This window comes from Pelodiscus sinensis, chromosome 18 (genome assembly GCF_052426305.1).
Source record: "Pelodiscus sinensis isolate ZL-2025 chromosome 18, ASM5242630v1, whole genome shotgun sequence".
NCBI lineage: Eukaryota > Metazoa > Chordata > Testudines > Trionychidae > Pelodiscus > Pelodiscus sinensis.
Window position 1 is genome coordinate 273,332 of NC_143069.1, and position 20,577 is coordinate 293,908.

The 20,577-nt window shown below is 61.4% G+C and overlaps 1 protein-coding gene across 4 annotated transcripts; it reads right to left on the reverse strand.

The window, feature by feature from the left end:
* Positions 1 to 1,634: 1,634 nt before the first annotated feature.
* On the reverse strand, positions 1,635 to 15,032 carry LOC102458012 (leucine-rich repeat and fibronectin type III domain-containing protein 1-like protein). Of its 4 annotated transcripts, none has more exons than XR_012899740.2 (6): positions 13,955 to 15,032; positions 5,555 to 6,950; positions 4,482 to 5,017; positions 2,735 to 2,927; positions 2,088 to 2,266; positions 1,635 to 1,854 (listed from the first exon to the last, which is right to left on the reverse strand). XR_012899740.2 is itself a non-coding variant. In XM_075917224.2 (5 exons), exons 2-4 carry the CDS (start codon positions 6,928 to 6,930, stop codon positions 2,866 to 2,868), a joined length of 1,974 nt encoding a protein of 657 aa, XP_075773339.1. In that variant the 5' UTR covers positions 6,931 to 6,950; positions 13,955 to 15,032; the 3' UTR covers positions 1,635 to 1,854; positions 2,821 to 2,865. The 4 variants fall into 4 exon arrangements, 1 of the variants encoding a protein (XP_075773339.1); XR_012899739.2 differs by having other exon boundaries at positions 1,636 to 1,854; positions 2,821 to 2,927; positions 13,955 to 15,031; XR_012899741.2 differs by lacking the exon at positions 2,088 to 2,266.
* Positions 15,033 to 20,577: the final 5,545 nt, after the last annotated feature.

The following is a 20,577-nucleotide window of genomic DNA, read 5'->3' on the forward strand; positions in this document are numbered from 1 at the left end:
GGCTCCCATCGGGCACTCACCTGGCTGGCCTCACTTGCCTCCACTTACCCAAATTCAGACTAGAATGGCCTGGGGATGCCCCTGCCAGCTCTGCTGGTGCCCCTGAGCCCCAACCCCACGCGATCCTCCTCCTGATAGCATCACTTGCACTCCCCTCAGCCAGGGTATGTCTAGACTACGTGCCTCTGCCGACAGTCTAGACATACCCCGTGTCAGACGTCTCTCCTCCCCAGTGGAGCCACAGCGGCTACCAGCTAACCCGGCAGGCCCGTGTTTAGAGTCACTGAATTTCACTGGTAATAAAAGCCCAGGAAGAGGAAAGGGCACATGGGGTTGGGACAAGCCAGGTTTTTACAGCTCAGCAAGCTGGGGGTGAGGGAGTCTGGCGGGGTCATTGTGTGCAGTACAGTCAGAATACTCCTCTAAACCCCTCCCCAAGGCTGGTACAATCGCTCAGGGAACCTGTTAAATATGACCCTGCCTGAGTTTGCTGCGAGCCCGAGCTGGTCACCACAAGAGGGGAAGACGAGATGGATGGCAGGGCTAGGAGGAGAACAAGACTGGGTCTGAACAAGCAAGTTGGGGGAAGGCCCCCCCAGATCCCAGAAGTGAGTCCTGGTTCCCAGGCCCCACCCCACTCATTAGTGCATTGCACCCACACACACAGGGGCCTTTGCTGCAACGAATCTCCAGCACATGGCACCCCCCCTTCCCTTAATCCCCCCAACACCTCACTACAGTGACCCCATGCTCCTCGTGCAATGGTGCCACCCTCATGGTGCCCCGGGTTACATGGATCCGACTTACATCGGATCCCTACTTACAAACGGGGTGAGGCAACCCCGCACTAGCTGCTTCCCCCCAGCAGACCAGGGAGACGCGAAGCTAGCGCCCCCCCCCTCCCCCAGCAGACCAGGGAGACGCGAAGCTAGCGCCCCCCCCCTCCCCCAGCAGACCAGGGAGACGCGAAGCTAGCGCCCCCCCCTCCCCCAGCAGACCAGGGAGACGCGAAGCTAGCGTCCCCCCCCCTCCCCCAGCAGACCAGGGAGACGCGAAGCTAGCGTCCGTCCCCCCCCCAGCAGACCAGGGAGACGCGAAGCTAGCGCCCCCCCCCCCCCAGCAGACCAGGGAGACGCGAAGCTAGCGCCCCCCCTCCCCCAGCAGACCAGGGAGACGCGAAGCTAGCGTCCGCCCCCCCCCCCAGCAGACCAGGGAGACGCGAAGCTAGCGTCCGTCCCCCCCCCCCCAGCAGACCAGGGAGACGCGAAGCTAGCGTCCGTCCCCCCCCCAGCAGACCAGGGAGACGCGAAGCTAGCGTCCGCCCCCCCCCCCCAGCAGACCAGGGAGACGCGGGGCGGCTTTTCTCAGCAGACACCTCAGCTTGAGAATAAAGGACTGAGGGAAGTGAGGTGTGGGAGAATAAAACTGAGCCCTGGAGAAATGTTTGACTAGAGTTTCCCCTACAATATGTACCAGTTCCGACTTACATACAAATTCAACTTAAGAACAAACCTACAGTCCCTATCTTGTACGTAACCCGGGGACTGCCGGTATAATGACCCCCTAGAGCCTAGACCATACCCCTGCCCTACCCCGCATGCAAAGACCCCCAGCCCAGTGACAGCTCTCAGGCAGGGCTCACTTGGAGCAGCCAAGTTTATTAGAAAATTCCAGACACTGTTCGGAAAGGGGTGTGTGTAGAAAAACAGCTGCTGGGGCTGCGGGCAAGAGCAGGGGTTCCGGGAGCTGCAGGGGAGCCCCCAGCACAGGGCCAGCCATGTGGGCCCAGGACAAACCCTGAGCCAGGGCAGGGGTGGGCAGCACCGTCGGGAAAAACGGGTCCATGGAAAAGCCCTGAAACAAAGACAGAGAAATGGGTCAGTGCCTGGGGCCTGAGTGTGGGAGGGGCAGGGGAGCAAAGGGGGCACAGAAGCAGTGGAGCCTTGTAGGGAAGCAGCCACCCCCATCTCTGTGGGCTGCAGTCCTGGGTCTGGGTCAAAGCAGGAGTCCACAGGGGGAGAGATTTCTCCTCCCTCCCCTCAGGCTCTAGGGAGATGACCTGCCAGCCCTCCTCAGGCCCCACTCACCGCCTGTCTGGCCGCGCCCCCTCACAGGCCCTGCTCCGTGGGGGGAAGGGGCACAGTCCAGCTCTCAGGGTCCCATCTGGTCCGGGCTGCCCCGGGAGAGGCTGGATTGGGGGGAATGAAATGGGGAGTCCTGCAGGGGCAAGGAGGGCGTCCCCACTGGTTCTGGTGACCATGGGGATCTGGAGAGAGAAGGAGAACGTGTGTGAGGCTGGGGAGAAATGCACCCTCAGGGCATGGAGCAGGGAAGGAACAGAGGAGGGGCGCAATGGCTCTGCAGTGGCCCCAGCGGATCCTACCAGTCTGATCCCATCAGCCTACGAGTCTGAAACCCGAATGCAGTGGGGCCAGGCCGGGCTCTGGTCTCAGCCCCACAGGGTCAGTCTGGAGTCACCCCCTGCAGTGGGGCCAGGCCGGGCTCTGGTCTCAGCCCCACAGGGTCAGTCCGGAGTCACCCCCTGCAGCGGGGCCAGGCCGGGCTCTGGTCTCAGCCCCACAGGGTCAGTCCGGAGTCACCCCCTGCAGTGGGGCCAGGCCGGGCTCTGGTCTCAGCCGCGCAGGGCCAATCTTGACACCCAGCAGCCAAGACAGAGGGTCAGTGCAACGCCCCTGGCTCCCCCCACCCCTGTCCCTCTGCATTCCCCCATCACCCTCTGCAGATGAGATAGTGACACTGCCCCATGGAGACGCCCAGTGCAGCAGCTCCTGGCACCCCCAGCTGAGGGAGCCCCCACACCTGGGGGCACCCCGATGGCTCATCCACGCTCCTGCCATTGGCCGCTCAGATCTTCATGTCTGTCCATTCGCCAGCCCATCTCCTCTCACCCACTGCTGCTGGGGGAGCTGCACAAAACGGGGACAAACACAGCAGATTAGTCTGGTGCAGGAGCAGCAACGGGACAGGGACTGCTTAGGTTGCTTGGAACAAGTCTGTCCATCTATCCATCCTGCCATTGATCTACCTAATGTCTGTCCATCCCTCCACATTACCTACCCATCCGTCCTGCCATCCATCCACACACCCACATTCCCCATCGATCCAACCATCCACTCACCCACTCATCCGAGTTACCTGTCCATCCATCCTCTTACGCACATTACCCATCCTGCCATCCATCCATCTGACCATCCACGCAACTGTCCACCCATCTGTCTGTTCTGCCGTCCATTTACCCATCTAAATTAGCCATCCAGCCATTCACTCACCCATCCACATTACCCATCTGTCCATTAATTCATCCATCCGTGTACCCATCTGTATTACCCATCCATCCACCCACCTGCGCTATCCATCTGTCCGTCCATCCATCCACCCACCTGCGCTATCCATCTGTCCGTCCATCCATCCACCCACCTGCGCTATCCATCTGTCCATCCATCCACCCACCTGCGCTATCCATCTGTCCATCCATCCACCCACCTGCGCTATCCATCTGTTCATCCATCTGTCCATCCATCCACCCACCTGCGCTATCCATCTGTCCATCTGTTCATCCATCTGTCCATCCATCCACCCACCTGCGCTATCCATCTGTTCATCCATCTGTCCATCCATCCATCCACCTGCGCTATCCATCTGTCCATCTGTTCATCCATCTGTCCATCCATCCACCCACCTGCGCTATCCATCTGTTCACCCATCTGTCCATCCATCTGTCCATCCACCCAACCACCTGCGCTATCCATCTGTTCACCCATCTGTCCGTCCATCCATCCACCCACCTGCGCTATCCATCTGTTCACCCATCTGTCCGTCCATCCATCCACCCACCTGCGCCATCCATCTGTTCACCCATCTGTCCGTCCATCCACCTACCTGCGCTATCCATCTCCTTTATCCACATATCCATGCTCCATCCATATTACTCATACTCTCCCATGCCCACACTATCCAGCCCTTCTGTCCACGTTACCTACTTGCCCATCTGCATTACATGCACCCATGCGTCTTCCATCCAAGCCATCCATCCATTAGCATCATCTATCCATCTACCAGTCAATCGCCTGCAGTCTCCTACCCACTGACAGCATGGATCTAGCCATCCATCTTCCCCATCTCGATCCAGCCACCTGTCCATGTCTGCAGGTATCTGTTTCCCTCCCTTTTTAACTCCTTAGAACCCTTTCTTTCCAATCCCTTCCCTTGACTTCCATCCCCTTGCCTGATGCTGCTTGGAGAAGTCCCAGCCCTGGAGAAGGAGTACCCCTAGCTAAGCGCCTGGCAGGCTGGGCTAGACGAGAGCCCTCAGCAGCTCTTGCTAGAGTCTCTGCTCTTATTGTCGCCATCCCAGCACGTGGCAGGAGATGGAGCGCCTGGTTTGGTCACTGCATGGCCCACAGAAATAAATGGGGCCCCTTGTGAATGCAGATCCTCACCCCATTGGTAAAGCCTGTTACCTTGTTCCTCAGCTCTGTCAGGCACAGGGCACTTGCTCTGGAGGTCTACACTTGTCCGTGACCATGTCCTCCTCCTGGGAGATGGGGTGTCCCCCGTGCCCACCTCCTTCTCGCAGTCCTTGCTCAGGACCATCCCGGTGAGGCCCCTGACCCTGCTCTCGGCCCCGTCTTGTGCCCGGGAGGCCAGGGTCTGCCCGCCGTTGGTCTGGGAGTAGACGTTGCTGACCTTGGCCTTCTTGTGCCCCTCTTGCCCACCGTGGAGCTTGTAGCGGATCATGAGGATGATGATGAAGAGCAGGACGGAGGCCACGATGATGCCGCCGATGATGATGATGATGGTACCACCAAGGAAATGGGCGTGCAGGGAGCGGCACTGCAGGTAGCCGGGCTGGGTGCTGAACTGGACGCAGCCCAGGCGGCGGGTGGTTGTCAGCGCTGTCGCCCCGTCATCGTAGACGGCCAGCACACACAGGTCGTAGGCCCGGCCTGCCGCCAGGTCCTTCACCAGGAAGGCCCTGCTGGAGGGGGGGATCATCCTGCAGGGGGGGTGGGAAGGGGACGGTGAGCAGCCAGGCGAACCCCTGCCCCATCTTGATTCCACCCCACTAATGCTGCCCCTCCCCCACCCTGGTGACCCCCACATACAGCCACCATACAACCTGCCTCCAGTCCCCCATGCACACCCCAAGGCCACCCTACCTGCTACCCCCTCACCCCACGGCCACCCTGCTACCCCATTCTATCCCCCCTCCCAGGCTGAGCTCAGCTGGGCTCAGTCTGGGCTCTGCCCACTGGTGCCGAGTCTCCCCTGCCCAAGCGGGTCCGGGCCATCTTGCCCTGTGACCCAAATGGCTGGGGGCCATGCCCTGAGACACTGCGATGGGAGAGTTGTGCCTCGGGGGGGCTTGGTTCCAGGGTCCCAGGCACAGACAACTTGTGGCAGTTCACCTGCAAGCAGCTTAGATCAACATGCACCGATCTCCATGGGGACACCCTTCCTATGCCTCACACCTGTCTCCCAGCCCAGGGCCAGCCCAGAACAGAACCACTCAGGCCCAGCAGCGCGGGCTCACCTGTACACCGGGGTGTCATCGTAGGAGCTGTTGTACTGGATCTGGTACATGCGGACGCCGGGCCCGGACCGTGGTGGGAACCAGTGAATGAGGACGGAAGACACTGCGAGTTCAGAGACCAGCACCCCCCCTTCCGGCAGGGTGGTGCTGGTGTTAGTGCCTGCCTTGGCCGAGGTGAGGATATCGGAGGGCCCAGCTGCGGCGGGTGCCGGGGGGTGGGTGCCGTCACTGAGCTGGGGCAGGGGGCTGACCAGCAGCTCCACGGAGGCAGTAGCCTCTCCGGCAGCGTTGGAGGCCACACAGGTGAAGGCGCCTGAGTCCTTGACGGTGGCAACCAGGATCTCCAGACTCCCGTTCTCGTAGGCGAGTGTCCGGGAGCCGTTGGCCACCAGCTTCCCCTCCGGAGAGACCCAGTGCACAGCTGGCTCGGGGTCGCCCGCCCCACGGCAGCGCAAGCTGGCGGCCTGGCCCTCCGTCACCGCCAGCCAGGCCGTGTGGCGGGTGATGACAGGCGGCTCACAGACAAACTCCTCCTCCGGGACACTCCAGAAGTACTTGCCCAGGAGCTCAGGCGGCGAGGCGCAGGTCTCCAGGTCGTCCTCTCGCGCCAGGCGCCGGAGCCACAGCAGCTCACAGTTGCAGTGCAGGGGGTTGCCCCCGAAGCTCAGCACGAGGGAGGAGAGGGGCGAGCCCTTGGACTTGGCGTAGACAGGCAGACGGAGGAAGAGTGGATCCAGGGGGATCTTCTTCAGCCTGTTGGAGGTCATGTCCAGCCGGGCCAGCTTACGCAGGTCGGCAAAGACGCCCTGGGGCACGTGGGTAATGAGGTTGTGGTCCAGGCTGAGCGAATTGACGTTGCTAAGGCGCCGGATGGTCTCCCAGGGCACCCGGGCCAGGTTGTTGTAGGACAGGTCCAGGTCCTCCAGGGTGGTGGCAAAGTCATCGAAGGCACCGGGTGCCACAGCCCGCAGCTGGTTGTTGCCCAGGATGAGGTGGCGTAGGTTGGGCAGGCCCCGAAGCTGCTGGTCCCCGAGAGCCGGCAGGCGGTTGCCATCCATGTGGAGAGCCCGCAGGCCGCGCAGGTCGGCGAAGGCAAAGGGCGCCAGCTGGCGGATGGCATTGCGGGAGAGGGTCAGGTGCACCAGCCGCGTCATGTTGGCAAAGTCCCGGCGCCGCACGGCTGCGATGAAGTTGTCCGTCAGCCGCAGCTCCGCTGTGCGCTGGTCCAGGAGTGCGGGCACGAAGAGCAGCCCAGCGCGGGCACACAGCACGGCCAGCGAGGGGGACAGGTTCTGGCAGGTGCAGCGTGGGGGACACAGCTGGGCGCAGGAGAGGCCCAGGCAGAGGGCCAGGGCATAGAGCAGCAGGTGATCCATGGTGCCATCAGGGGGCCTGGCTGCAGGGAGAGAAGGAGAGACAAGCCAGGTGATGGTGGAGCCTTTCTTCTGTGGGCCTGGGTCCTCCTTCACCAGCAGGGGGTGCTCTAAGCTGTTCCTGGAGTGGGCTAGTGGTCACAGCAGGGGGCTGGGAGACAGGATTTTAAGGCTCTGTCCCCACATCGTGGAGGTGAATGCAGGTTAATGGTTGGTGCAGGGGGGTTGGGAACCAGGATTCCTGGGTTCCGTGCCCAATTTAGAACTGACTCACTGTGTAGCTTTGGGCTACTACCTTGCCCGTTCTGTGCCTCAGTTTACTCCTCTATACAATGCCCAAGTAACCCTTTATGCACAGACCCTTCCCTATTGGTCCAACGCAAAATGATCTTCTCCAGAGTCTTTTCCCAGCAGCCTGAGGCATGTGCCGACCCTTCCCACACACTCCCAGGCCTTTCCAAGCAGCCTTCAGGCTACACCCCTTCCAGACACTTCCCAGCATCCCTCTGGAGTACAGGTGTCTGGCCCCAGACTTCAGACCCCCTGGACACTTCCCAGCAGCCCCTGGCCTTGGCTGCCCCCCATGCAGCTCCTCAATCCATCCCCTACAGACCATATCCACTTCCTCCCCTACCACACTTCATCCACCCCCAACTCGTTGTCTGTGCCATGGGATGGGCGAGATTCTGAGTGCCAATGCGGAGTCACTGCCTCCCTGACTGCAGTGGTTTGTCCCAGAAAAGAGCAGGGTTTACCAACTGCATTTTGTTTTAAGAATCAAACCAGACCAAGCTTGGCCCTGACAGCAACCCTACAATAACATTTAGGGGGAACAACAAATGCATGCTGCCCAGCCCTTGCAGGAGACCCTACAGTAACAAACCTATGCACACAAGTCAGCGGTTCTCAAGCCACCCTGCACCCTGGTCTGGGGAGACAAACATATTTCCAGAAGGAGAAACATGAAAGTTTAGAGGTTGGATTCCCAAGCAATTTCATCCCACTCAAGACAACCACCCAGCTGGAAATGCAGGGGTAGATGGAAAGCACCTTGAGCCATTGCCTGCTAATTAATATATTAACAACGTAATTAGGAGCCACTTAGCTTTGCTAAACGGCACAGGGACCCCGTGCCAGAAAGTTCCTGGCAAGTTCAAACAGAATCACAAGATTCAAAGAAAGCACATTCCTACCCCTCCAGGCTGCAGAGAAAAGCGCCAACACCTCCCTCCCCCCACAATGGCTCAGACATGGAACGGCAAAGGAAATGAACGTTTCCCCGGTTTTCTTTGAACCCAGCCTTGTGGTTTTGCGGGATCCACAGTATTGGGGTCACATGAGCCTGCCTGAGCCCCCTGTCCTTTCTAGCATACAAGATGGTTCTAGCGCCCCTGGCTGTGAAGGGAAGCCAAGGGACATGAGCCATTAATCCCCCAGTGTGGATGCAGATCTGCCCGGATCCAGGTAACCCATCACCTTCACACCCTGGAGCAGTGGAACTATTAGAAGCACCTTCACCCCCATAAACAGCCACTCTCCATGGGCTGGGCTGCTTCAACTAGATCAGGATACTTCAGTCAGGCAAAGTCCAGGGGCACTGGCAGAGCTGGAGGGAGCCCAGGGCTGGGCTGGCAGGGGCTGCGGGTCGGGAGTTGGGCACTGGCAGGGCTGGGGGAGCCCAGGGCTGGGCTGGCAGGGGCTGCAGGTCGCGAGTTGGGCACTGGCAGGGCTGGGGGAGCCCAGGGCTGGGCTGGCAGGGGCTGCGGGTCGGGAGCCAGGGGCACTGGCAGAGCTTGGGGGAGCCCTGGGCTCTAAGCCACTCTGTTGCCTCTGGTCTACCCTGTGTCCCCCCTCCACCTGCTTTGCAGCAGGAATCAGCAGCTTGGTTTGGATTCCCAGGCTGCCCCCCGCCCCTCCACCCACCCCAAGGCAATCAGGACACACACAGCTGAAAAAGCGGCGTAGCTGCCTGCAGCAGCCCCAGCTGCCATCCCCCCACCCCACTGCTGTCCTGGCCTTGCCCTCCTCCCCGATTCCCAGAAGCCCCTCTAACCTAATATCTGACCCGCATGGACTCAGGGGTGGCTTCAGCTGGCCCCTCCCTCAGTTCAGTTGTGGGTCGGATTTGGACCCCGATGGGGTTTGATGTTCTGGATCTGGGGAAAATCTGGTGCTGTTGGCCCAGGGTGCTGTTGGAGGGCAACCCAAACCCCAGCAGAACTGTCTCCAAAAGCTGGGCCCTGCCAGATAGGAACCCTCAATGACAGCCTGAAATCACCACAGCTTCCATCAGCACCTTCTGGGCCCAGCTGGCATGGGGGGCTCCCAGCTGTGTGTCTGCTCATGAGCTCTGCCTGCCCTGGCCAACAGGCCAATCTAGCCCCATATCCTGGCTTATGCCCGTCACAGATCAGACCCGGACCCAGCCGCTCTGGTACCCAGACGCAGGTACCATTCACCTGTCTCTGGTATCCCCCCACCAAACCGGGCAACCCTCGTCCGCACAGGGGGCAAGGTCTGTTCTGACCTCCTGGCTGGCGTGAAGTGGAGCACGCAAAAGGCAGGAGTGACCTAGGCCAGCTGCTCCCAACACTCCGCAGGTCCCACCCCTTTCCCCAACATGCCCCACCCCCAAACACTCTCCAGTCCTACTGCCCTCCACACCTGCCAATGCCCTGACACACACCTCTGTGCCCCCAATGCTCCCAGACTCCCTATCCCCTGACACACCCACACACACCCTTCCACCCCCCCATTCCCCTGATTTACACCCCTGGTTCTTTGACACCCCCATACGCAACACACCCCCTTCCATCCCCCCATGTCCCTGATATACAGTCCTGGTCCCCCCCCCACACTCCCATACGCAACACACCCCCTTCCATCCCCCCATGTCCCTGATATACAGTCCTGGTCCCCCCCCCCACACTCCCATACGCAACACACCCCCTTCCATCCCCCCATGTCCCTGATATACAGTCCTGGTCCCCCCCCCCACACTCCCATACGCAACACACCCCCTTCCATCCCCCCATGCCCCTGATATACAGTCCTGGTCGTCCCCCCCCCACACTCCCATACGCAACACACCCCCTTCCATCCCCCCATGTCCCTGATATACAGTCCTGGTCCCCCCCCCCCCACTCCCATACGCAACACACCCCCTTCCATCCCCCCATGCCCCTGATATACAGTCCTGGTCCCCCCCCCACTCCCATACGCAACACACCCCCTTCCATCCCCCCATGTCCCTGATAATACAGTCCTGGTCCCCCCCCCCCACACTCCCATACGCAACACACCCCCTTCCATCCCCCCATGTCCCTGATATACAGTCCTGGTCCCCCCCCCCCCACACTCCCATACGCAACACACCCCCTTCCATCCCCCCATGCCCCTGATATACAGTCCTGGTCCCCCCCCCACTCCCATACGCAACACACCCCCTTCCATCCCCCCATGCCCCTGATATACAGTCCTGGTCCCCCCCCCACACTCCCATGACACACCCCCTTCCATCCCCCCATGTCCCTGATATACAGTCCTGGTCCCCCCCCCCCCACACTCCCATACGCAACACACCCCCTTCCATCCCCCCATGCCCCTGATATACAGTCCTGGTCCCCCCCCCACTCCCATACGCAACACACCCCCTTCCATCCCCCCATGCCCCTGATATACAGTCCTGGTCCCCCCCCCCCACTCCCATACGCAACACACCCCCTTCCATCCCCCCATGCCCCTGATATACAGTCCTGGTCCCCCCCCCCCACACTCCCATACGCAACACACCCCCTTCCATCCCCCCATGTCCCTGATATACAGTCCTGGTCCCCCCCCCCCACACACTCCCATACGCAACACACCCCCTTCCATCCCCCCATGCCCCTGATATACAGTCCTGGTCCCCCCCCCCCACTCCCATACGCAACACACCCCCTTCCATCCCCCCATGCCCCTGATTTACACCCCTGGTTCTTTGACACTCCCATACCCATCCCCCCATGCCCCTGATATACAGTCCTGGTCCCCCCCCCCACTCCCATACGCAACACACCCCCTTCCATCCCCCCATGCCCCTGATATACAGTCCTGGTCCCCCCCCCCCCACTCCCATACGCAACACACCCCCTTCCATCCCCCCATGTCCCTGATAATACAGTCCTGGTCCCCCCCCCCACTCCCATACGCAACACACCCCCTTCCATCCCCCCATGTCCCTGATATACAGTCCTGGTCCCCCCCCACTCCCATACGCAACACACCCCCTTCCATCCCCCCATGTCCCTGATAATACAGTCCTGGTCCCCCCCCCACTCCCATACGCAACACACCCCCTTCCATCCCCCCATGTCCCTGATATACAGTCCTGGTCCCCCCCCACACACACTCCCATACGCAACACACCCCCTTCCATCCCCCCATGTCCCTGATATACAGTCCTGGTCCCCCCTCCCCCCACACTCCCATACGCAACACACCCCCTTCCATCCCCCCATGCCCCTGATTTACACCCCTGGTTCTTTGACACTCCCATACCCATCCCCCCATGCCCCTGATATACAGTCCTGGTCCCCCCCACACTCCCATACCCAACACCCCCCTTCCATCCCCCCATGCCCCTGATTTACACCCCTGGTTCTTTGACACTCCCATACGCAACACACCCCCTTCCATCCCCCCATGCCCCTCATATACAGTCCTGGTCCCCCCCACACTCCCATATGCAACACACCCCCTTCCATCCCCCCCATGCTCCTGATATACAACCCTGGAGTCCAGCACACACAACACATCCTCATGCCACCTACTGACCCAGAGTCCTAATACCCTGACATACATACCTATGGCCCATACCCATACCCCAATGCACCATCTACTGCCCCATTACAGCCCCCATACACTATCACCTCCACATGCCTGCTGTCACCTGTGCTCCTTCCAGCCACCCTGCCCCAACCCATTTCTCTCCCCAAAGCAATGGAGGTGCATTTGGGGCTGAAGCTGGTTATAGACAGCCCCTCCCCTGAGTGGGTGGGACTTGGAGCCAGCTGTGCAGACATCCTGGCCTCTCTGGGCTGTCTAAAGGCCCTGGGTGATGGGGGAGTGGAGGGGGGTCTGCCCCAGGTATTTAATCCCTGACCTGTGTCCTGCCCCCCACCAGAGGGGAGGAAACCTCAGTGAGTCCCAGTGCAATGCACCCCTCCCCCTCCCGGAAGAGATCCTCACGTTCTGCTCCTCCCCCTGCAGGATGCCCACAGGCGCCATGAAATTATGGGTAGTGAAAGTATGGGTTCTGAACCAAAATTAGGGACACATTAGCCACGCACCCTGACCTCTGTAAACCACACCCCTGGCCCCCACTAGCCACACCCCTGGCCATTAGCCATGGCTCTGGAGGTAACACTCTCAGGGTCAAGATGGACACATGACCAGAAGTAAAAGGTGTCGTGTGACCCCTTCTAAGAACTTCTCCCACCATCATTCCACCAATAGGGATGAATTTGGCCCCCACTGGACCCCCCCCCCCATGCAACTATCCTGCAATTGCATTAACCCAATTTGTATCACATTAACTGGGGGGGAAGGGAGGCTGGGAAAAGTGTTCCCTCTACGATTTTCCTCCCATAAGTGGAATGAATTTTGTGCTGTGCACCAGTATTGAGTTCATGTGGCTTGTTTGGATGTGCCACCCAAGTTATTAATAAATATCTTATAAATCTCTTCCTCTTCCCTCTGCTGCCATGTCTCTTCTCCTTACTCCATCAGCTCCCTGGTGCCTGCTGCTCCCCACCCTGCACCTTTCTCTGCTGTCCTGACTCCTGCCCTCCCCGGACCTGCCCCCCTGCACCAGCCCTTCTCTCCCCCCTGTGCCCACTCCTCCAGTAGTCCCACTCTGATCATGTGAGCTACCCCTCCTCATCCCCTCTCCTAACACCTCCCTCTACACACCTGCCCTGCCTCTCTCCTCTGGTGCTGGTCCCTCTACTGCATGTGTCTGCCCTTCTGCTTCACCCCCAGAATCCCCTGGCACCAGCATCTTCCCTTACCCCTGCACCCTCCTGGTGCCTCCTCCTTCCCTCACGGCCCCTGCCCCCTTGCCCTCTTTCTCTCTGATGCCCACCCTCTCACCATCCTCTGCCTCAGTTCCCCTCATGTCCCTCTGTGCCCTCACACATGACTTGCTCCATCCCCACCTTCCTCATGCCCACCCCTCCTTTCAACCCCTTCTCCCAGCACCCACCCCTCCCCCTCCTCTTCTTCCCTCTTGCCCCAATACCCCTCCCCTCTCCTCTCCTCTCTCAGCATCACCTTGTCCCCTCCACCCTCCCACCCCCACTGACACCTCCCCTCCCTGGGGGTCCAGGCTACACCTTACCCCACCTCAATTCTTGGCTGAGAATGGACAAGCCATGAAAGTAATGCGCCCCAATGGGGGGGGGGGGGGGAGATGGGCAGGTGGGGCAAATGGGCTGCCAGATTGGCCCTTCATCCTGGGGTAGTCCCTCCCCCACCCTCAAGCCATACTACAAGTTTGGAAGTGGGGAGGGGTGTCACCAGGGTGGAGCCCAGGATGGAGTAACCATTTTGTAATCCAAGATGAATATTGCAGTGGAGGGGGTCTGGGAACTGTGTCATGACACCTCCTCCATCCCCAATACCCCCACAGCCTTGAAAGAGCTATGGCTTGTGGCCTAGAAGTGGATCCCCTCCAAGGATGATGCTGCTGTCATCCACAGACATGTCCTATCAATCAAAACCGTATGGCAGTGAGTTCCATAGGTTGACAACAATAGGACAAGTGCCCAGCCAACTTCAGACACCCTTTTCTAGCCCCCCCCCATCCCAATCAGGTGATCGCCCTCTTCCCCAGAGCCATAGAACGAAATTTGGGGTCCCATCACAGGTCCTTCACTGTCCCCTCCCATTTCACTGTCCTTACACAGGTATGGGGGAACAATTGTCCCCCAATTCCCTCCCCCTCTCATTGCCATGCCCCTCCCCCGGGACAACTCCCACAACTTACCTGGTGCTGCAGTGCCAGAGAGCCCAGCTGGGCGAGGTTCGGGGCTCAGGTCGGGAGCGGGGGCTCAGCAGTCCACCTCAGCGCTGACTTCCAGGCTGCGGGGTCCTGAGTCTCCGCCCAGAGGTCCAGGAAACCCCAATATTTTGGGGGGATCTGAGCACCAGGAGCTCTCCCCACCAGGCGCTGCTATGCAGTGGGGGGCATTCTCCACGGGGCGGGGGAGCTGGTAAAATAGCGAGCCTGGACTGAAGGTCAGAGGGGAGCGTTTTCATGCAATGCTGGGGGGCCAGACAAGGGGGGGAAGCTGCATCTCCTCAAAGCCAGGAGACATGAGCTACCCCAGGGTTTTAGATGGTGCTGTAGGCGAAGGGAGGGGGGCTGCCCCTCGGAGCGACCTGGAAGCTGCGTCTGGAGGGGGCCTTCAGGGGTAGGGGAGCCGGCCGGTCACTCGCTCAGTCCCCGGAGGTCGCTGCTCAGGAGTGCCAGCTGCTCGCCGTCCATCCCAGGGAGGGCGGGTTCTGTACCCCGGGCCCCCACTCGGGAGCGGGCCAAACCGCCCGGGGGGGGGTCAGATCCTTCCCCCACGCTCCTTGGGCTTGAAGATCCAGGTGACCAATGCAGCCGCCAGCCGGGACTCCTGGTGCCGGGGTGCCGCGGGGGAGGGGCTGGCTGCCGGGGTGCCGCGGGGGAGGGGCTGGCTGCCGGGGTGCCGCGGGGGAGGGGCTGGCTGCCGGGGTGCCGCGGGGGAGGGGCTGGCTGCCGAGGTGCCGCGGGGAGGGCCGGCGGCCGCGGGAGCGGGGGGCTGGTTGCCGAGATACAGCAGGATGCTGGCTGCCGGGCGCTGCTGGAGAAATGCCCAGGTGCAGGAGCAGCGCAGGGCGGTGGCTGGCGGGTCCCTGCAGCCCGACGCTGCCGATCGCCCAGGCTGGGAGCGGTCCCTGGGCCTCATCAATATGCAAAGCAGGGGGCAGGGCCCACACAGCCTCCCTCTTAAAGGAGCAGCAGCCCCTCCTTCGCCCCGCATCTGGCCAGAGACCAGCCCCTCCCCCCACTCCGCTCGGTTCCCAGGAGCAGCGCCAGGCAACCAGCGCCTAGCAACCACCCCCTGCTGTCTCCCTGTGGCCAGCGCCTGGCAACCACTGCCCGGCAACCGGCCCTAGTCCTGTCTCCCTGTGAGCAGCGCCTGGCAACCAGCCCCTGCTGGACAATGCCAGTAAGGGTGCAGCAGGGGGCGCTGTGCTGTAGGGAGCAGGGCAGGGTGCAGCAGGGGGCGCTGTGCTGTAGGGAGCAGGGCAGGGTGCAGCAGGGGGCGCTGTGCTGCCAGGAGTGGGGCAGGGTGGGGCGCTGGGCAGAGTGGGGTGCAGTAGGAGGTGCTGTGCTGCAGGGAGCAGGGCAGGGTGCAGCAGGGTGCTCTGGGCTGCCAGGAGTGGGCGCTGGGTGGGGTGGGGTGCAGCAGGGGGTGCTGTGCTGTAGGGAGCAGGGCAGGGTGCAGCAGGGTGCTCTGGGCTGCCAGGAGTGGGCGCTGGGCAGGGTGGGGTGCAGCAGGGGGTGCTGTGCTGTAGGGAGCAGGGCAGGGTGCAGCAGGGTGCTCTGGGCTGCCAGGAGTGGGGCAGGGTGGGGCGCTGGGCAGGGTGGGGTGCAGCAGGGGGTGCTGTGCTGTAGGGAGCAGGGCAGGGTGCAGCAGGGTGCTCTGCGCTGCCAGGAGTGGGCGCTGGGCAGGGTGGGGTGCAGTAGGAGGTGCTGTGCTGTAGGGAGCAGGGCAGGGTGCAGCAGGGTGCTCTGTGCTGCCAGGAGTGGGCGCTGGGTGGGGCGCTGGGCAGGGTGGGGTGCAGCAGGGGGCGCTGTGCTGTAGGGAGCAGGGCAGGGTGCAGCAGGGGGCTCTGGGCTGCCAGGACTGGGGCAGGGTGGGGCGCTGGGCAGGGTGGGGTGCAGCAGGGGGTGCTGTGCTGTAGGGAGCAGGGCAGGGTGCAGCAGGGTGCTCTGGGCTGCCAGGAGTGGGGCAGGGTGGGGCGCTGGGCAGGGTGGGGTGCAGCAGGGGGCGCTGTGCTGTAGGGAGCAGGGCAGGGTGCAGCAGGGTGCTCTGGGCTGCCAGGAGTGGGGCAGGGTGGGGCGCTGGGCAGGGTGGGGTGCAGCAGGGGGTGCTGTGCTGTAGGGAGCAGGGCAGGGTGCAGCAGGGTGCTCTGGGCTGCCAGGAGTGGGCGCTGGGTGGGGTGGGGTGCAGCAGGGGGTGCTGTGCTGTAGGGAGCAGGGCAGGGTGCAGCAGGGTGCTCTGGGCTGCCAGGAGTGGGGCAGGAGTGGGCGCTGGGCAGGGTGGGGTGCAGCAGGGGGTGCTGTGCTGTAGGGAGCAGGGCAGGGTGCAGCAGGGGGCTCTGGGCTGCCAGGAGTGGGGCAGGGTGGGGCACTGGGTAGGGTGGGGTGCAGCAGGAGGCGCTGTGCTGTAGGGAGCAGGGCAGGGTGCAGCAGGGTGCTCTGCACTGCCAGGAGTGGGCACTGGGCAGAGTGGGGTGCAGCAGGGGGTGCTGTGCTGTAGGGAGCAGGGCAGGGTGCAGCAGGGTGCTCTGGGCTGCCAGGAGTGGGGCAGGGTGGGGCGCTGGGCAGGATGGGGTGCAGCAGGGGGTGCTGTGCTGTAGGGAGCAGGGCAGGGTGCAGCAGGGTGCTCTGCGCTGCCAGGAGTGGGTGCTGGGCAGGGTGGGGTGCAGCAGGGGGTGCTGTGCTGTAGGGAGCAGGGCAGGGTGCAGCAGGGGGCTCTGGGCTGCCAGGAGTGGGGCAGGGTGGGGCGCTGGGTAGGGTGGGGTGCAGCAGGAGGCGCTGTGCTGTAGGGAGCAGGGCAGGATGCAGCAGGATGCTCTGGGCTGCCAGGAGTGGGGCAGGGTGGGGCGCTGGGCAGGGTGGGGTGCAGCAGGGGGTGCTGTGCTGTAGGGAGCAGGGCAGGGTGCAGCAGGGTGCTCTGGGCTGCCAGGAGTGGGGCAGGGTGGGGCGCTGGGCAGGGTGGGGTGCAGCAGGGGGTGCTGTGCTGTAGGGAGCAGGGCAGGGTGCAGCAGGGTGCTCTGCGCTGCCAGGAGTGGGCGCTGGGCAGGGTGGGGTGCAGTAGGAGGTGCTGTGCTGCAGGACGTGCCAATTAACAGCTCCTCCCCCACTCCCTCCCAGAACTGGGGACAGAACCGAGGCATCAGTTCTCCCAGCCCCTGTACAGAACCGAGGCATCAGTTCTCCCAGCCCCTGTCTTCTGAGACACCCACTGTCCAGGCACGTGAAACCAGCCAGCCGGTTCTGTCCGCCCCAGGGAGCCCCGGGCCCTGACTTGGGGATGGGGGATTGAATTTGGCTTTGGGGGCTGTCGCCGGTGTCCTGGCTCTGCGCACTGGCTGCATCTGTAAAGGTCAGCGCTGCAGCACGGTTCACCCTGTGCTTATGTGATCGGCAGAGACAGGGGTAAGCGCTAGGGGACTCGAGCCATCTAAGTTGGTTTGGTCTGTAAAACACCCGTGACCCATTCCCCCCCCCCCTTGCAGCCGGGGCGGGAGCTAGAGGGGGAGCCGTTGCAAGTAGAGCTGAGGCTGGAGATACAGGAATGTGGGGAAGCCCAGGGCTGGGATTGAGGGGCACCAGCAGAGATGGGGATTGGGCCAGGGTGGGGGTCAGGATTGAGCTGCAGGGGGTCTCACTCATCACCCAGCTGCTGTTCCCACACTGCTCCCCTCCCTCCAGGGCATGCTCTCTGCCTTTCCCCCACCTCCTGCTCCCCCCATGATAGGACAGGGGTGGGGTAGGACTGGGCCACTTTCCTTCTGCCTCCCCTCATCTCAGGGATCAGCGGCAGCCTCTCTGAATGCTCCTTCTCCCTGCTCCCTGGCCCAGGAAGGGCTTGGAGGTGGGGGTGGGGGTGAGGGGAGAGACGCAAGGAGCAGAATTAAACCCAGACACTGGGTGGCAGGTGGCTATTGGGTGCCCTCTGCACTGAAATTGAACCACAGCAACACAAAGGGGGAGAGTCTGGGGAAAGCAGCTCCTTCCCTGGGAGCATCCGGGCATCTGGATGGGTGGAGGGGCACTGGGTTCCACTGAGCCAGCTGGCAGAATGCCTGACCAGAGGGCCCATGGGAAGCTGAGCCCTCTGCTCTGATCTTGGATGGGCAGGAGAAGGGGGTAGCAGCATGACTGTGGCCTGTTCTCTGGTGACAGGGTCTGGGCCTCGCTCCCCCTGCCCATCCCTGATGAACACTGCTGGGGCCAGCCCCTCGGCAACCCTGCTGGCTGGCAGCTGAGGGGAGCGGGTCTCAGTGGCCCATCTAGTCCTGCAGCTGCTACTGATTGGTGCCTCGTAAGCCTATGACAAGTTGCTGTCATTAGCCTGGTTTTACAGATGGTGAAACTGAGGCAGACAGAGGGGACAAGGGATCACCTCCAAAATCACGGAAGCTGGGGAAGAGCCAGGGATTTCATCCAGTAGTCCTGGCTCCCAGCCCCATCTCTAACTGCTAGACACTCCAGTATAGCCTCCGATCCCTCTCGTCTCCCAAAGCCAGGGATGGAACCCAGGAGTCCTGGCTCCCAGGCCCTGCATTTCTAATCGCTAGATGCCCTGCTCTAGCCTCAAGCCCCTTCTCCTCTCCTAGAGCCAGGAAGAGATCCCGGCATCCTGACTCCCAGCCTGTCCCCTTCCCAGCACTCTAACAACTAGACCCCACTCCCCTTCCAGAGCCAGGGGCAGAACCAGCCCCTGAGCCCACCCAAGGCAGGTTCTCAGTCACTAACAGAGGGTGGAATGAGAAGTCCCAGGAGAGACTGGTGGAGTTGCCAGGGATTGGCTAATTACTAGCCACACCTACCTGGCCCCCCGATACTGTAATGGGGAAACTGAGGCATGAAGCAGATATGTGATTAACTTAGGGTTGCCCAGCAGCTGAGCCACAAATAGAACCCAGGCATCCTGATGCTGCTGTCAGAGGGTCAGCGTTCACCAGGGCTGGGACAGGGCCGGACAGAGGCTCTGCATATGCTCCTGGGGTGAGTGAAGGGGTCCCTATGCCAGGGCAGCCTTCAGGTGGTGAAAGCAGGAGAGAGAAGAAATCTCTCAAGCAACACCCATGGCTCCTACATGGTTATTTGCTGAGTAACACTTGTAGGCCAGAAACAAGCCAGCCAGAAGAGTGGGCAATTAATGGTAAATAGGGACTGGCCCAATAGTTAAAGGCAAATGGTGCCACTCCAATAGAGAAGGAAGAATTAGCAGCAAATGAGAGTGGATGGAAGAAAGTGGATAGAGGTTTAGGATTTGTCTATATGGAGAAAATAATCCAGATTAAGGCTGGATGTGAATTTAAAGACGATTGACTGTGCCTGATTACACAGGCAGATGCCCATGCTCAGGTAACAAGGGTGCCTGGTTCTTAGTCCTCATGATTCAAAGTGGACAGGGTTTGTTTACACTGTGAAACTGATTCAGATTCAAGGTCAGGAGTGACTGTAAAGTGGGACAATTATTCACGAATCGCTCCAGTGTCCAAGCCCGCAAAGTGACTGGGGAGGGGTGAACAAGGGCTTTTGATGCTTACTGACCAGTGCATAAGTGCGAGCAGAGAATCATGGGAGAGCAAGTGACAGGGCAACCCCTAACCCTGCTATCTAGGGCCTGGGCTCCCCCACCCCTGCTGATGCCCCTCACCCTGATCCACAGCCTCTGCCAGCCCAGACCTGGGACCTCCCAGCCCTGCTGGTGCCCCTCACTCCCAACCCATAGCCCCTGCCAGCCCAGACCTGGGACCTCCCAGCCCTGCTGATGCCCCTCACCCTGATCCACAGCCTCTGCCAGCCCAGACCTGGGACCTCCCAGCCCTGCTGATGCCCCTCACCCCGACCCACAGCCCACTGCAAACCCCAGGCTCCTGCCTGCTGAGCAAAAGCTGCTTTCTGATCCAGAAATTGGGAATTAACAGGTTTCATGTTTATCTCCCCCATCCCGTCCCATAGCTGGCTACGCAGGCCTGGGTCAGCTCGCTGGCCGGGCAGCCTGGAGCTTCAGGATTGGAGCTTAATTAAACTCTACATCCTGCTTAGTCATTATTTTCTTGTTGCAGACATTTATCCCTGTCAGAGGCTCCGGGACCTGCGGAGGCGCCAATGTGGAAGCCACAGCTGTGTGGGACTCCCAGGGCCATAAGGCTTCTGAGTGCCAGAACTGGGGTTGAAATGCTAGCAGGAAGGCCACTGAATGGGCCCTGCTTTGGAACACTAGGGGGCGCTGTGCAGTAAGGCGCAGGGGCTGAGGCTCAGTAAGGGGCCCTGTACCTCTGAAGCTGTGCTATCTCAGTGGGGCACTAGGGGGCGCAGGGCAATGGGGCAGAATAGGGGGCTCTCTCCCCAGCAGTCGGTGCTACCTCCAATGCCCCAGCTGGCTGCATGATCCCCCAATCCCTGTGAAACGCAAAACTGGGGCGTTCTTCTCTCACCATCTTGGGCCAGAACAGGCTGTTACAATCAAATCCGCGTTACACCCCAGGGGCCCCGACGGGACCCCAGATTCTCTTTCACGCCCTCTCTTGTCACCTCTCCACCCCAGAAGAGGCTTCCTGGCTGGGATGCAGCATGAAAAGGCCAAATACAGCTACAACCAAGGCCTTTTC

What these genes read in the sequence shown, in the direction of transcription:
- LOC102458012 (XM_075917224.2), bottom strand. Translation starts at nt 6,930, where the DNA reads ATGGATCACCTGCTGCTCTATGCCCTGGCCCTCTGCCTGGGCCTCTCC. An exon ending in GATGACACCCCGGTGTACAG is followed by an intron (nt 5,018 to 5,554) that starts GTGAGCCCGCGC and finishes CCCCCCCTGCAG; the next exon opens with GATGATCCCCCCCTCCAGCA. An exon ending in TGACAGAGCTGAGGAACAAG is followed by an intron (nt 2,928 to 4,481) that starts GTAACAGGCTTT and finishes CGTTTTGTGCAG; the next exon opens with CTCCCCCAGCAGCAGTGGGT.